We start from the raw sequence: 14,046 nt of genomic DNA, 5'->3' as shown, positions 1-14,046 counted from the left end.
CCGCAGCCCCCCCCCCCCCAGCCCTCCACCTCCCGATTACAAAACAAAACTCGACTGACTTACCAATGGTGGTGATCACAGTGATGGCGAAGTAAAAGGAGCCGGCGAATTTCCACTGCACGCCGGCTTTGTGCGGCTTGAGCTGCAGCACCACCTTCTCCAGCACGTCAAAGTCCACCGCGGACAGGTTGAAGGTGTGGAGCAGCTCGGCCCGGCGCAGGGCCACCTCTCGCCTCTGGCTCGTCTCCGTCTGCGACTCCAGCGCGTCGAAAATGGCCGCGCCCACCATCAGGTAGGTGAAGGTGCAGACGATGAGGACCAGGGTCCGCACGTTTTGCCTCTTCATGGCTGCTGCGTGTCAGGGGGACGGGCCGAGAGCGAGCGCGGGTCTGGACGACGGCGAGCTGGGCTGGTTCATGGCTGTGCTGCTCTTCTGGCGTAGGGGGGGGGGGAAGCTCCGTCTTGTACTTTAGGAGACTGGAGCTGTCCGTTCAGCACTACCCCACCCACCCCACCTTCCTTCTGGGCCCTGCCTCCACGTACGGTACTCCCCACCCCTTGGCACATGCCCCCCACCCCCACCCCTCCCTCCCGTGGCACATGTGACCAGAAAGGCAAGTAATCCTCCTTTCAAACACTTGGTGTGAACTCAGTTTGATGGTGTAAATGCCGAGACACAGTCTTCATTGTTATTTTTCAACTATTCTTTCACTAAATTAGCATCGTCTCCGTTGAAGACCAGTGGTGGGGTGTAACAAAGTCACACTTTACTTGAGTACACTATACTTTGACTTAAAAGTCGTCCACTTTGCAAGTTTTTCATGTTATGAGAAGTCACACGGTCAATTTTTAAATCACTATTATTATTATTTTTTCCCTGCTTTGAGTTGTGAGCAAAAATTCGACGTACGAGTGAGCTTCAGGCACTCGGCCACTAGATGGCAGAAGTATACTTAAGATGTGGACAAAATCAGTTCAAGTTGGCTACTTTGCAGACAAAGAGTAGGCCCAGTTGTGTTTTATGGCCACATTTTCCATTTTTGCCCATTTTTAAAACAAGATGAACTGCTGTAAATGCTCTCCTTACTCACATGTGAGGGCATTTGTCCTGTAAAGGTGCAGTTTTGAAATTATTATTCACTGAAAATGACACATGAATGCCCCCAAAAGAACTTTTTTTAAACGTTAATTAACGTCACTAAATAGATGCCACTAGGTTAGTCAAAATACAAAGCTGTTGAAGTTACGGATTTTGGGGAATTAATGTGTGTATTGTCTTATTTTTGTTGAAAAAAAAAACCCATTAATTTCCATCATTATAAAAGAAAGCACTCTACTCAATCTTAAATTCCACATCATGAGCCATGCCACAAATAGCTCTGGCTTCGACAACCAGGTCAGGCAAGTCAGCTGTGACTGAGCCCGCCTAACTCATCCAATCAAATCCTGGAATCCTGTCGGCACCCGCCCAATCAATACATTGCTTAATCCATGACACTTTGATCACAACGGAAGCTTTGAAAGCCTCCCTGCGACGACCAAAGGTTCTCGATCCAATCAGTCTGGCTCTCCCTTCATTCCGGCTGTGCGAATGAGGCGTCAACCTTAAGAAACAGCTGTGGTAGAGATTCATGATAAAATGAACGAGAACTGAATATCACCAGTGAGGTACGTGGACAGTTATAAGACGTACCAAAAATCACGTCTTGATTAGCTGATGAGCTTGGCTAATTTTTGCATGAACAACAGCACATTTTAAATGCACGTTATTCCGTTTCTCCAGGGAGTGCGGTGTGGGCTGCTTGCAGCATATCATACAGACCTGCAGGGCATCAACTTCGGACAAACCAGCCCACAGTATCCTGAGCCATCAGAATTTTCCCATGGCAGGTTCTGACCCCCGGCGCTTTCGGGATAGGAGATAAAGCCTGGATCTTCATTACTGCGATTTTGGAGAGGCTGCAGAATCAGCACAGAACTCTGCAATTGGATGCTCTTTGAACCTGTGGCTGTTTGGCGTGGTAGATCTCCATTAAGTACACTTTCTTACTGCAGCAAAAATAACAAGTGCACAGCAGAAGTAGTTTCAAACGTGCATTCCGAAAGTACTTGTATAACTTTACCATCGGCTGGATAGCACAAGTCACAACAGGAAAATCTCCAGGGGCGTTCGCTTCAGTGCCTTTCTGTAATTCTTCCAGTCTCTGTCTGCTGCGCCCTAATGAAGGCCTCTTCTCTCTGGGGACATCCTGTTTGCAAATGGTGAATAAGGTGTGGCATTGGTCACACAATGTCAAAATATTAATCGTGCAGGGTCTGGCTACGGTTCCACATAAAGCGCATTGAGTCGTTCATGCATCCGGTGCACGGTCACGTTACTTTTTGCTGTGCCGGAGGTTTTCGAGACTGACTCAAATATAGCTGGAACGCACATTATGTAATGACATAATACAGTATGAGGACATCCTTAAGGCAAAGCCGCCGAGACAGGAGCCATCAAAGGCCCTGGCTCCATCCGTCCATGAGTCTTGACTGCCAAGTTGCAAAGCATCCTGGGAAGGCTGCCCTTCAGCTTCAACACAGCCCGCAGCTTCCCGCTGACATTCAATTAAAGGCTCGCTTTTGCTCTGCCTTCATGACTGTGTCGCCGCTCCTGCTGTCCGTTGATAATTATTCCCAACATCCGCCCAATTCCGGTTCATTCGACTTATTAGGCTTGTTTATTGGCACCCCGATGGGCCAGGCTTCACCTGCACGTGGCTGCTCCAGTGAAAATAAAAAACAGTGGATGACTGTGAGTGTGGCTGGCAGGCCTCAGGAGACAATATATACATCTCTATATACACCTCCGCTGACTGTGTTTGCAGCTTCAGACACATCCCATAGCTCCCGCACGGATACATTTACAGTTCGACACAGCATGTATACATTTGTCAAGAGATGTCGGGAGCCTCCGGGCTGCACATGTGTGTCCTACTCGGTCACGTTTTACAGCGTGGACGCATCAGTGGCATGCCGTCTTGTACGTTCAGAAATATTTGCACTTCCATCAAGCAGGTTGGAAAAAGTCTGTTTGGACAAGGAACGTAGTTGGATACAAAAGTACTTGAGTAACAGTATACATGTGCTGTATGTGACTTCATGTTGCCTGCCACGGTTTGTATCGACACCATCGTCTGTCAGACAAGTATCCAAATCGCATACCGTCCATATGCAGTTGTGGAAAAGTTTATGAGGGAATCTTATTCAAAAACAACAACGGAAGCAAACGGAAGCCCTATATGACATCCGGGCCGTCTACCAATCCAAAGCTGACAGGAGCTTTCGATACAGCACGCTGAGGATTGTGACACGTCGACTGAATAATTCATGGCAGATTTATAAGTGACTACACTGAGTCTCATTGGGAGGATGTGACTATAACTGTCAGCTGATGAATTCTTTAAGCACACCTTTCGGTGGCTCTGGCAGGTGTATTATTTAGAAGTCGGGGCTCTGTCAAGGTCCAGTTCTCTCTTGAAAGAGACTAATTAACTCCAACAACCTCGCTGGCCACCGAATATTGTCATGCATCTCACCGTTGACTGTTGTAAATCATTTCAGTGATCCCAAAGTGCCGTCCGTCTTTGTTTCGCAACAGCGCACATTGACTTCAATGTTTTGTTTTCAAACGAAAGCTTTAACTGAAGTGAGAAGAAAGCTTTAACTGAAGTGAGAAGAACACGCATCATGAGAACAGGAAGTGCAGCAATGTGTACCATCCACCTAAGCGGTCATATGTCGGCTTGGCTGAACTGTGGACACTGTGAGAAGAGCACTCTGCTTATGTACATGCCACACGCACACCCAGAAAAGCACATTCACAGCAGGGCAAAGATAAACATTGAGTGCTAGCCAGTGACCAGGGGATGTTTGTGTTAAGTCAAGAAAAGGCCGAAGGTCAAAGATCAAGAGTTCCAGCACATTATCACGTTATCACGTGACACGGTTGGACGTGAAGGAAACCTGACTGAAATTTATCTTCTTGTGACGACGTCACGTCTTGAACGTGTTCTCACTGAGCCTCCCTTATCACCGTGAAAACACTCGGGAACACGTGGAACGTGAATTTAGTATGGTGATTCTGAGGCAACACTGCTATCTTGTGGATACTTTGATTTACGCGCCATCATCACTCCGGTAATGTAGTAAGTAGTCCTTATGCGATTGTTACTCACATCTCCAAACAGGTAGGATTCCGCATGCATGCATGTGTTATTTATATAACTTTGTGTTTTAATTATTGGGTCAATTACCATTTCATACTTGTTTTCCTTATGAATTTACCGTCATTAAAATTACAACGAACGGGTAAAAACTTTGACTAAAAACTTTTTTAACAGAGGTAAGCTGTTCAATAAGAAATATCTCGCTTTGAACCGATGACGTTTTCCACAAGCTGATATAACTTTTTAGAGGAGATTGAACCTTTGATTTTACAATTTCATCTCCATTCAAGTAATTGCAGTTATCCAGGCTAACCGCAAGAGGGCGACCAAACTCAAACGCCTCTTAGTTCATTGATTTGAATGCTGGTTTGAGAAAAAGTGAATCGTTGTTAAGATAATTTCCCGAGTGACAATATATTTTTTTTCTTTTCCACCACTGAAATTGTGAAACTTCTCAATTGGCGTGGCTCCCCTCAGCTTTGAAAAAGTTTGCGTTCGTCAAAACGAGGCGGCGCTTTGCACTCAGACTATTTTTTTTTCACCACCCCTTTCACACACTCGCCGTCTGTCTGCCACTGGGTGCGGAGCGTGCGTTCGTGGAACAACCGAGCGCCATGGAAGGAGTGTACAAGCAAGGAGAGGAGCACACCCTGTCCCCGTTTGTCACGGCGGAACCGGAGAGTCAGAGGCGGACGCCGCCGAACAGGAGCAGGCGTTGTAAAATCATCTGTGCGGTATGTTTTGCACAATACATCCTGAGCACCCGCTTAAATTTCATTCGTCAGCAAAGACATTTTTTTATTTTTTACCTTTGCGCCCAATAACTGTTTTGTTTTTTTTTTTTTAAGTAGTTTTAAGCCTTGTCTGCTCTGTTCCGTTTTGTTTAATTGCAGTCCCCCCCTCTTCACTGGTTAAACATCTCATGTCAAACTCGAGAGGTGGGAGGTAACAAAGTCCAAATATCTTGTTACTTCAGTTGATTTTTGATTTGGCATTCAATGACCTTTTGCTCACTACATTTGAACACGTATCGGACTGTACTTCTAATCTTGACTTTGTCGTAACCGACCTTAGTTACTTTTTCAACATTAACATTGATAGCGAGAGGCAAGAGTCACTGGTGTTTGAGGTGTTGTTTGAATGAGATCTTGGGTACTATAAGGACAGCAGCTTCATGGAGGAGCGTGACGCAATAGATTCGGAGAAGTAAGATATTCCCCATCCATCGCCTAATTAAACAAATTTTCGGCTGATTTGTGGCGAATGTGTTGTGTCTTGCTTAAAAAAATGCCAGTCCTTAATTCACAGTCCTGACCATGTACATGATGTGGCCCATGATGGAAAGAAGTTGAACACCTCTGGTTTCAAGTGTGTGTGCGAGTGTGTGTACACGGAAACAAAATGTTTTCACCCTAATGCCAAGAGAAAAAGCCCAGCGGACAGGAGCGTCGTTCCCCCTGCCCCCCTCCGCCCTGCTCGAGAGGGTCAAAGGGGCTAGTGTGGGTGAGTGGTGAGGTTCTTTTTCCAGCTGCTGGTGAAATGCAGTTCAGGATACTGCAGAGTAAAGTTTCAAATGAAAGGAGATCTTTTTTTTTTTTTTAAACACTTTCTGTGTGGCTGCAGTGTAAACAGGAAACCCATAATACATCGCACACGTCACCCAAGATGTTATGTGATCAAAACAAAAGATGAACTTTAAAAAAAATTGCCTTGACAAAGCTAGTAAATAAAGCTGTTTTAATGAGAGATATTTTGTACACTAGGTCATTTGAAGCAGAGTACCGTAACCTGTCTGAGCGGATTTTTGAAAACATCTTGTTATATTTGGACTTTGGATTTTCAGCTTTGGAGCTCTTAAGTCTACAGTATCGAAAATAGCAATTGTTTACTCTTGGCGGAATGAAAAGGAAGCCGAAATATTGCGTGGACAGGCTAAATGTGGGATGCAAGCAAGGTTTTTGGGTCAAGCGTATGCATTGTGAAAACAGTCTTGGTTTATTTTTTCCAAGACCAACGATGCATCACCGGCTTTGGCCACGTACACGGTTCAATCCACCAATTCGGTTTAAAATAAACGGCGAATCCCACATTTTTAGCAGCGTGCCTCCCACGAGCACCTTTTGCAATGGTTTCCAAGCTAAATGCAACAAAATGGCACCGGACAGTTTTAATTGGATACATGTGTGTGCAAACTTCAGATTCCAATCTGCTGCTTCCTGGAGTACATTGACAGCTACCCTGCATCTGTTAGTAATTCCTAACACTGCTATTTGGTAAACTGCACTCTTACAGAAGAGCTTTTGCAAAAAGAATTCCGGAAACTCTTTAAGGCTCGTCTGAAACGTCGATTAAGCTCTGTTTAAAAACTCGGTCAGGCGATTGCCGTTTGTGTATTCAAGGCGAATGTTTTTGGAACGAGCTTCCAATGACTCAACACGGTTGGCCTTTATATCGCAATGCGGTGACTTTAAAACTAAAGAGAGCTCATAGTGTTACTTTAGATCGCATCGGTGTGTTTTACAACTCCGCTGCCCACCTTGACAATCTAATCCCACCAAATGGCCAGAAAACCTGACAAAAAAACGTGGCTGACCGAGTATCACGTGCAGTTTTCCACCAGACAGCTTGTTTACTTTCACAGACCACAAAGCGAGCTAAAGGGCATTCCCCAGGAGCCTCTTCATTATCCCCGCCCCCCCTCCGCCGTATAACTGTCAAATTCGAAATACCGCGACAGACACTGTGGCCACAGCATATTTTCATACCTGTCCCGGAATTCCAGCTCGCTTTTAAATACTTCTCTGGTGGCTGATTATTCCGAAAGAACTGTAGAAGAGGTGACTTTATTCTTTTTACATTACGGACAAAATAGACGTGGCAATGACAGGCCAGTGGACGCTTCCGTTTGTTCTTTACAATTCGCTTTCTTCCACAAGAACCTGGAGGCCTGATGCGGTGCGCGGTGCAGCGGTGACGAGCCTTAAGGGCTCTATAAACTGATCGGTGAAAGCCCCCTCTAATTATAAAGCCTCACGCCTGCTACCCAACCCGCCATCTAAGGAGGACGCAGCTTGCCAATTACAGGAGGCCAAAAGTCAACATTTGAAAATCGTTTCATCTCCATTTTGTCTAAATCGAACATTTTTTTTGTTTTCCTTTTGCAGGTTGTCTTTATCTGCTTACTCATCATCATCCTTGCACTGGTATTTCCCTACAAAGGTCCCAAAAACGGTAGGTTTGACTGTTTGTTGGTTGGAAAAAAAAAGAAAAGAAAAGAAATGTTGTCCAAAAGGCTTCGGTTCAAATCTCCTGCTGCAATGCTCATGGAAGCCTCGCTCAGCTCAGCTGTGCGCAGCTGTCCCTGTCCTGGGTGGGGTGTCTTCTCTCTGCCGGCACCACCCGTTTGTATTTACTTACTAGTCTGTATTTTCGATTTAGCGTGGCATGGAAACCGTATGGAACAAATTAGACTTCACCACAGCCTTCTTTTGCCACGAGACAGACGAGGGCATCTTTCTGGAGACTTTACCATCGCCCATAAAACGCGCTCATCGATAAGAAATATCGAAGAATAGTGGAACCTTGTGTACTTAACATTATTTCCCTTGGGGAAACTTCAGTCATGGATTTAATGACAGCTTCTTTTTTTTTTCCCCCCCCAGATGATGGTGTGCACTGGCTGCAGCAGGTTGACTCTGTGGCAAGTGAACAGCCAAAGTGTCCACCAAGGTAGCGCTTTTACTTGTGCCATTTCACGCATGTCTACGATACCATAGTTACGCAATACCTGTCTCCACCAATTTCCATCACACTGTGGTGCCTTGAAATACAAATGAGCCGACTCGCAAGTTTTTCTGGATGCAAGCCATATTTGAGACAGGGTTTTGTTTTTTTTAAGTTTTGTTTTTTTTTGCTCTCACTTGCAAGCTGTATATATGTACAGTGGCAGTGCCCTCAACTGACTTCACAACAATTCTTATATAAAGTCAATTATTGTGTTCTGCTTCTGTAAATAATGCCATTGACTGGCGACGCCCACATGTATGGGGAGTGAGTAGCGACCATTGTTCCGAGCAAACTGTTCTCAGCTTGAGGCTTGGGAAAACAAAAAAGAATTGTCTGTCGCTGCCTGGATGTTCCGTCTTCTTGCAGCTTATAAAAAACAAAAAAAAACCAAAACAAAAAACGTGATCTTCTGTGATGGAAGTCTTTTTTTTTTTTTTTTGCAAGTGTGGAAAAATAACTGTTTCTGTGGAAACCCTATCTTATGACTCAGGCATGTATTTGTGTATTAGGTGTGTGTGTGTGTGTGTGTGTGTGTGTGTGTGTGTGTGTTTTCCCAGACAGGCCTATTACAACATGGAAAAAAGGAACCGTTGGCACGAAATGAAATTATTCTCGGTTGCGGCACCTTTTTGCTGATGCGTGGTGTTGCTCATGAGGCTTTATAAAAACTTCCTCATGTTGTGCTTTTTGTCTGGATTTATGTGCTTCTGCATCTTGGGAGCATGATTACGCAAAAACAATCCGGCTTACGTCAACCACATGTTGATTGTCCTTCCTTACTCTCCCCTTGGAAGTTTCTCATTAGTCTTCCCGCCTCCTGCTCAGTTTCACCAGGTCGCCCCTCATCCTGGTATCCTTGGACGGTTTCCGAGCAAAGTATCTGAAAGATCACAGCAGCCACATACCCGTCATCAGCAAGTTACGTAAGTGGCCAAAAGTTGCCTTTTTTTTTTGGTGGTATCTGGTGGTTGAGGAAAACTTAAGGTGACTGTGCTGCAGGAGCCTTGGGTACAAGCGCGTCACATATGAGGCCGGTGTATCCCACAAAGACGTTCCCGAACCACTACTCGATTGTCACTGTAAGTGTTGGCTGCGCCTTGTCCGTTTCCTCGTGTGCCCGCTTTGTGCTCTGGAAGTAAGATCGGGGTTTGTTGAAGGGAATAGCAGAGGTCTGGACTACTCTCTGATTTTTATTTGCTGCAGGGCCTTTACCCAGAGTCCCATGGGATAGTTGACAACAAGATGTACGACGTCACCCAGAATATATTCTACAGCTTGAAAACGGAGGAGAAATACAACCCCAGATGGTACCAAGGAGAGCCGGTGCGTAAATCATGCCGGGTACTTGTTTTGGGGGTTACGTGTGCAGGATTGTAAATAATCAACTCTGTTTTTTCACTTCTCGCCAGATCTGGATCACCGCCATGCGGCACAAATTAAAAACAGGAACTTTCTTCTGGCCCGGTTCAGATGTGGCCATCAATGGCAGCTTCCCAGATTTCTACAAAGTCTATGACAAGTAAGAGTAGCACCGTTCACACGATGAGGCCGAGTCAAATCATGTGACTCGAGTCTCTTACTACCTCCACCTCATAAAGTGTGAACAGTGCTACTTTAAGGCCACATCACGTAATATTGCGCGGTGATCCTTTCTCTGTACAGAAGCACCACCTTCGAAACCAGAGTGTCAACACTGTTTGAGTGGCTGGATTTAGCTCAAGGAAAACGGTATATATTCATATATTTTTTTAGGATATTTGTAATTCAATCTCACAAGGCTGACATACTCTCCTTGGAGAAACTGACTGCTGAATGTGTTTTTTTTTTTTTTTTTTTTAAAGACCCGACTTTTACACGTTGTACCTGGATGAGCCTGACTCATCGGGGCATCGCTACGGACCAGAAAGCAGCCAGGTAAGGCTTTTTGTCAACGGGTCACAGAAAAGTCAGGTTGAAAAAGGCATGCTTGTTTGCGCTGAAGGTTACAATTCTTTTTTTTTCGATCGTAATGATGAATTTTGACACTTGTAATTTGTTCTCTAGCTCATCGATGCCCTAAAGAATGTGGACCGGATTATGGGGATGCTACTGGATGGTTTGATGCACAGGGACTTGCTCCACTGCGTCAACCTAATCATCATATCGGATCACGGTGAGTGAAGAGCAGTCTCGGCAAGCCGACGCGGTGGGTTTGCTTGGCTTCACCGGCCGAGCAGCCAAAAACGACGAGGAAATACGACAAATGTCACCCAAAAGCCCCACCCTGACAGAAAGTTGGATGTCGCAAAACCAAGGTGGTGCCATCTTAGCTCGTCTGAAGTCTCTGTGGCTTCACAGTCCAAAGACATCCAGTCCGCCCAGATGGCTCAGAGGCTTACATTTGCTTTCCAAATGTTTGACTTGCTTGAGTCACTGCGTCTATCACGAGGGAGATCACAAAATGGGTGTGTCAACTGAGGAAAAAGTGCTCCCAGCTGTTTAAATTACAAGAGATAAATAAAAGAACACGCCCATTGTAAAATACCAGGTTTTAAAAACAACAACACACAATTAGAATGGAACATAATTCTTATGTATGTTAATTACATAATTATAACATCATGAAGATTTTGCGTGAGTTGGGGGTCTTTTCAGCTGAGCGTGGCAGCGAAGTTAACCAGCAACCAAATGAAAATGGCTCATCAAATAGTCCCGAATGTTGAAAACAAAAATTCAATATACTAGAATTTTCTACATTCCTCCGGTGTCTGTTGTTTTTTTTCCAGGCATGGAAGAAGCAACGTGTGAAAGGGCAGCATTTGTATCTTCCTACCAGAACGACACCGACGACTTCGCGGTCATACAAGGCGCGGCGGCTCGTATCAGACCCAAACGCCTGCCAGATGACTTCTTTTCCTGTGAGTTCCGAGCACCCCAACTTGCCAACCGCACTTCCAGCAGGAAATCTGAGTGCCTTTTGTTTCTCTCCACGCAGTCGACTACGAGGGCCTGGTGAAGAACATGTCGGTATGCAGAGAATCCCAAACCTGACTTAGTGTATTATCTGCTTGCTTTGCCTCATGTGCAACCAAGCCGCCGTGTGTTGATCCTGCATGCTCGGTGTCTGTTTTGAAGTGCAGGACTCCCGAGCAGCCAATGAGGCCGTACCTTAAAGAGAACCTGCCCAAACGCTTTCATTTTGCCAACAATTTGAGGATCGAGAGAGGACACCTGTATATGAGAGAAGGCTGGCAGGCGGCGCTGTAAGTCATCGTTTGCCATTCGGGTTAATCGCTCGTTTAAATATTTAAGCAACATTTGAATCAACATTGCTCAAATTGTATAACTTTTAGATTTGTGTTTATTTTATTTTATTTATTTTAGTTTAAATAGTTTATTTAATGTATTTTTTTATAAATTATAAATTGAAAAAATATATTTTATTTTAATATAAATATATTATATTTATTATATATATATATATTATTTATTAAATTTTATTATAATAAAAATATACATTATAAATTAAAAATAATTAAATAAAATAGTTTCTTTATTTTAAACTAAAACTAAGTTTATTTTAAAAGAATATTTTAAACGAAAAGCTTGCTGGTTAATCCGTTTGCCACCAAAGTGAGATCGGGAATTAGCTTAACGACTGGATGGCCAGTTCTTTGAAAAACAAAACCGTATAAAAGTATTGACAGATTTTTTATGGAGGAGCAGAACTGCCAATGTGTGTAAACATTTTTAGACTTGCAAATGTGTTCAAACGTACGTGCAAATACACTCGATGGTACGCGCAAATACGTGTTTGCTCATTAGCGAGCATTAAAAAAAAAAAATCGTTATTTCGCAATCTTTACGAGTTTTTTTCCCCCCAAACCTACGTTTAAAAACATTTTTTTCCACATGCACAAGCGCAATTAAATTTATCGTGGCATGGGGAAAATGCTTTGTTTTTAGCATTTAGCCTATAAGTGCATTTGAATGTCCATGCACATCCATTCGAACGTATTTGCCGGTCAAAAGCGTTGACCCCGCATTGACAGCTTGACACTTCCTTAGTCTTTGGCGCACGACTGAATATGATATACGGATAAACTTTTTGTCATTTCTTTGCGCACAGAAACCGCAAGGAAATCAAGTACTGCTCGGGTGGCTTCCATGGTTCCGATAACATTTTCGGCAACATGCAGGTGAGACAAAAGCAGGGTGTTCGTCACTGAGCAGAAATATTGTGTTGCATAGAAACGTATGAGATACAGCGGGTTTAAGTCAAGGACGCCGATGAATGAGAGGCCATCAATCAGATAGGAAAGAAGGAAGCAATGTGATTTAGCTGGGGTTCTACATTCCTCATCTTGTCTTTTGCAGAACTGGAATCCTCTGGTTAGTCTAGCTCCATTTGAATGGAACCATACGGACTAAATATAGTACTTTTTTTTTTTTTTTAAATGACTAACTGCATGCCATTCAAATCGGAACCCATTCGTTTTCCCCCAGGCAATCTTCATCGGTTACGGTCCGGGATTTAAGAGCGACACGACCGTGCCTCCTTTTGACAACATTGAAGTGTATAACCTCATGTGCGGTAAGCGGCGCGATTATTAGCGGGACGCCGTTTATTCTGGGTTTCATCGGATGAAATGTTGTTCTCCACCCCGTCGCGCCAGACCTTCTCGGCATCCCTCCCGCTCCGAACAACGGCACGCACGGGAGCCTGAACCACCTCCTCAAGCGTCCCATCCACTTCCCCGTTCACCCCGCGCAGCTCTCCCACGATACGCCCTGCGAGGCCGCCGACTCCCACCCGGTTGTCCACCTAAACTGCACGTGCACGGCACTTCTAGAAGGAGCAAAGGTCAACTTTGTTTGCTTCCGTTCAATGCGGAATGAAGCCGTCATATCTTCACTGAATGAACCACACCTTCAATGACATCATTGACACTGCTCGATAGATTTCAATTTTATTCTCCCTTTAGGGTGAAGACATGGACGCGATAATCGCCACTCCAAATGCCAGTGAGTGTCTTTTTATTTTTCCGCTTTACATTCAAGTTTGATGCGATCACAAAGAAAAACAGAAATGTGTGGTTTTGCACGTAGGGAGTGTATTCATAGTTCGGCGTGCCAACCCGTGTTGTATTTTTAGACCTTTTATTTTAGTCGTTCGGGTTTGTGGCCAGCAGTTTGGCGCTTTTCTATTTTCCGCGGGCCAAAGTTCCCTTGTTTTTCCAAAATGAACAGGAGCCAAACCTTGACGTTCCCTTTTTTTTTTCTCCTCATTTTGAGTCATAATGTTGTTAGAGGATGTCTTACAAGTCTGGCGGTGCGAATCTTGACGTCTTTTTGAACGCTTGCCTTTTCTCTGGCAGCTGTCAAATCGAGCTTACGTCGCCTGCACCATCCTTTCGGCGTTCCCAGCGTCGTCCAGCCAGACGCCACCTTTTGTCTGCTTCACCAGCCCAACTACATCACGGGCTACAGCCACGACCGTCACATGGCTCTCTGGGTGTCGTATACCATCCCGAATCTGGTTAGTCTTTCATCCCTAAACATAGCCTCGGCTCGTGGCTGATGTGGGTTTTGGATTGGGAGTCAATGAGGGGTTTTACTTTTACTGTCGGAATTCCTCCTCGAAGCTGCTCTTAGTCACGGCCGCGATGGTGTTGGCCTTTCTCATTGTGTGTTTTGTGTCAACAGTGACCTCAGGCAGAGCCCCGTGGTTCAGAATGATGATTTTTTTTTTTTTTCCATTCGCTCGCTATAAACAGGATACGAGTGCATTGCGATAAATTAGAACGGCATGGAAAACTTGATTCAAGATTCACACAGCGAAATACTTCCTGATTTTATTGATTCAAGCTTACATAATACATGAGCTTCATTTTTATCTATTCGTTTGTTTATTTGTTTTACTGATATGAATGAACTTTTCGACCATATCGTGAACATAGCTTCATAAATTTCGGGTCGCCCTTGCTCTTTATTTGCCAATTGCTACTAAACTTAACTGGGCTTGTCACTTCCAAGCCTGCTTATATATTGTCGGAATGTTGTTTCTAACTCC

The 14,046-nt window shown here is 44.4% G+C and overlaps 2 protein-coding genes across 2 annotated transcripts in view; one reads left to right on the top strand and one right to left on the bottom strand.

Moving 5' to 3' along the window:
• The window catches only part of kcnk3a (potassium channel, subfamily K, member 3a), a 13,055-nt gene extending 12,504 nt beyond the window's left edge, over window positions 1-551 (bottom strand). The window contains exon 1 of the mRNA XM_019857871.1: window positions 64-551. Coding sequence (XP_019713430.1) covers window positions 64-346 — 283 coding nt within the window. The 5' untranslated portion in view covers window positions 347-551. The remainder of the gene's footprint in view (window positions 1-63) is intronic.
• Window positions 552-4,747: 4,196 nt separating this feature from the next.
• The window catches only part of enpp1 (ectonucleotide pyrophosphatase/phosphodiesterase 1), a 12,733-nt gene continuing 3,434 nt past the window's right edge, over window positions 4,748-14,046 (top strand). The window contains exons 1-18 of the mRNA XM_019857862.1: window positions 4,748-4,942; window positions 7,373-7,439; window positions 7,871-7,937; window positions 8,820-8,917; window positions 8,994-9,073; window positions 9,198-9,317; window positions 9,404-9,513; window positions 9,657-9,722; window positions 9,836-9,908; window positions 10,038-10,146; window positions 10,760-10,891; window positions 10,969-11,000; window positions 11,109-11,236; window positions 12,103-12,172; window positions 12,480-12,567; window positions 12,650-12,837; window positions 12,959-12,998; window positions 13,352-13,512. Of these exons, the coding sequence (XP_019713421.1) occupies window positions 4,823-4,942; window positions 7,373-7,439; window positions 7,871-7,937; window positions 8,820-8,917; window positions 8,994-9,073; window positions 9,198-9,317; window positions 9,404-9,513; window positions 9,657-9,722; window positions 9,836-9,908; window positions 10,038-10,146; window positions 10,760-10,891; window positions 10,969-11,000; window positions 11,109-11,236; window positions 12,103-12,172; window positions 12,480-12,567; window positions 12,650-12,837; window positions 12,959-12,998; window positions 13,352-13,512 (1,749 nt within the window). The 5' untranslated portion in view covers window positions 4,748-4,822. The remainder of the gene's footprint in view (window positions 4,943-7,372; window positions 7,440-7,870; window positions 7,938-8,819; window positions 8,918-8,993; window positions 9,074-9,197; window positions 9,318-9,403; window positions 9,514-9,656; window positions 9,723-9,835; window positions 9,909-10,037; window positions 10,147-10,759; window positions 10,892-10,968; window positions 11,001-11,108; window positions 11,237-12,102; window positions 12,173-12,479; window positions 12,568-12,649; window positions 12,838-12,958; window positions 12,999-13,351; window positions 13,513-14,046) is intronic.

The sequence above is a fragment of the Hippocampus comes genome, unplaced genomic scaffold, assembly GCF_001891065.2.
Source record: "Hippocampus comes isolate QL1 unplaced genomic scaffold, H_comes_QL1_v1.1 scaffold154, whole genome shotgun sequence".
In the NCBI taxonomy this organism is placed as follows: Eukaryota; Metazoa; Chordata; class Actinopteri; order Syngnathiformes; family Syngnathidae; genus Hippocampus; species Hippocampus comes.
Note: the sequence above shows the minus strand (reverse complement) of the source record. Positions and strands in the feature narration are given on the sequence as shown.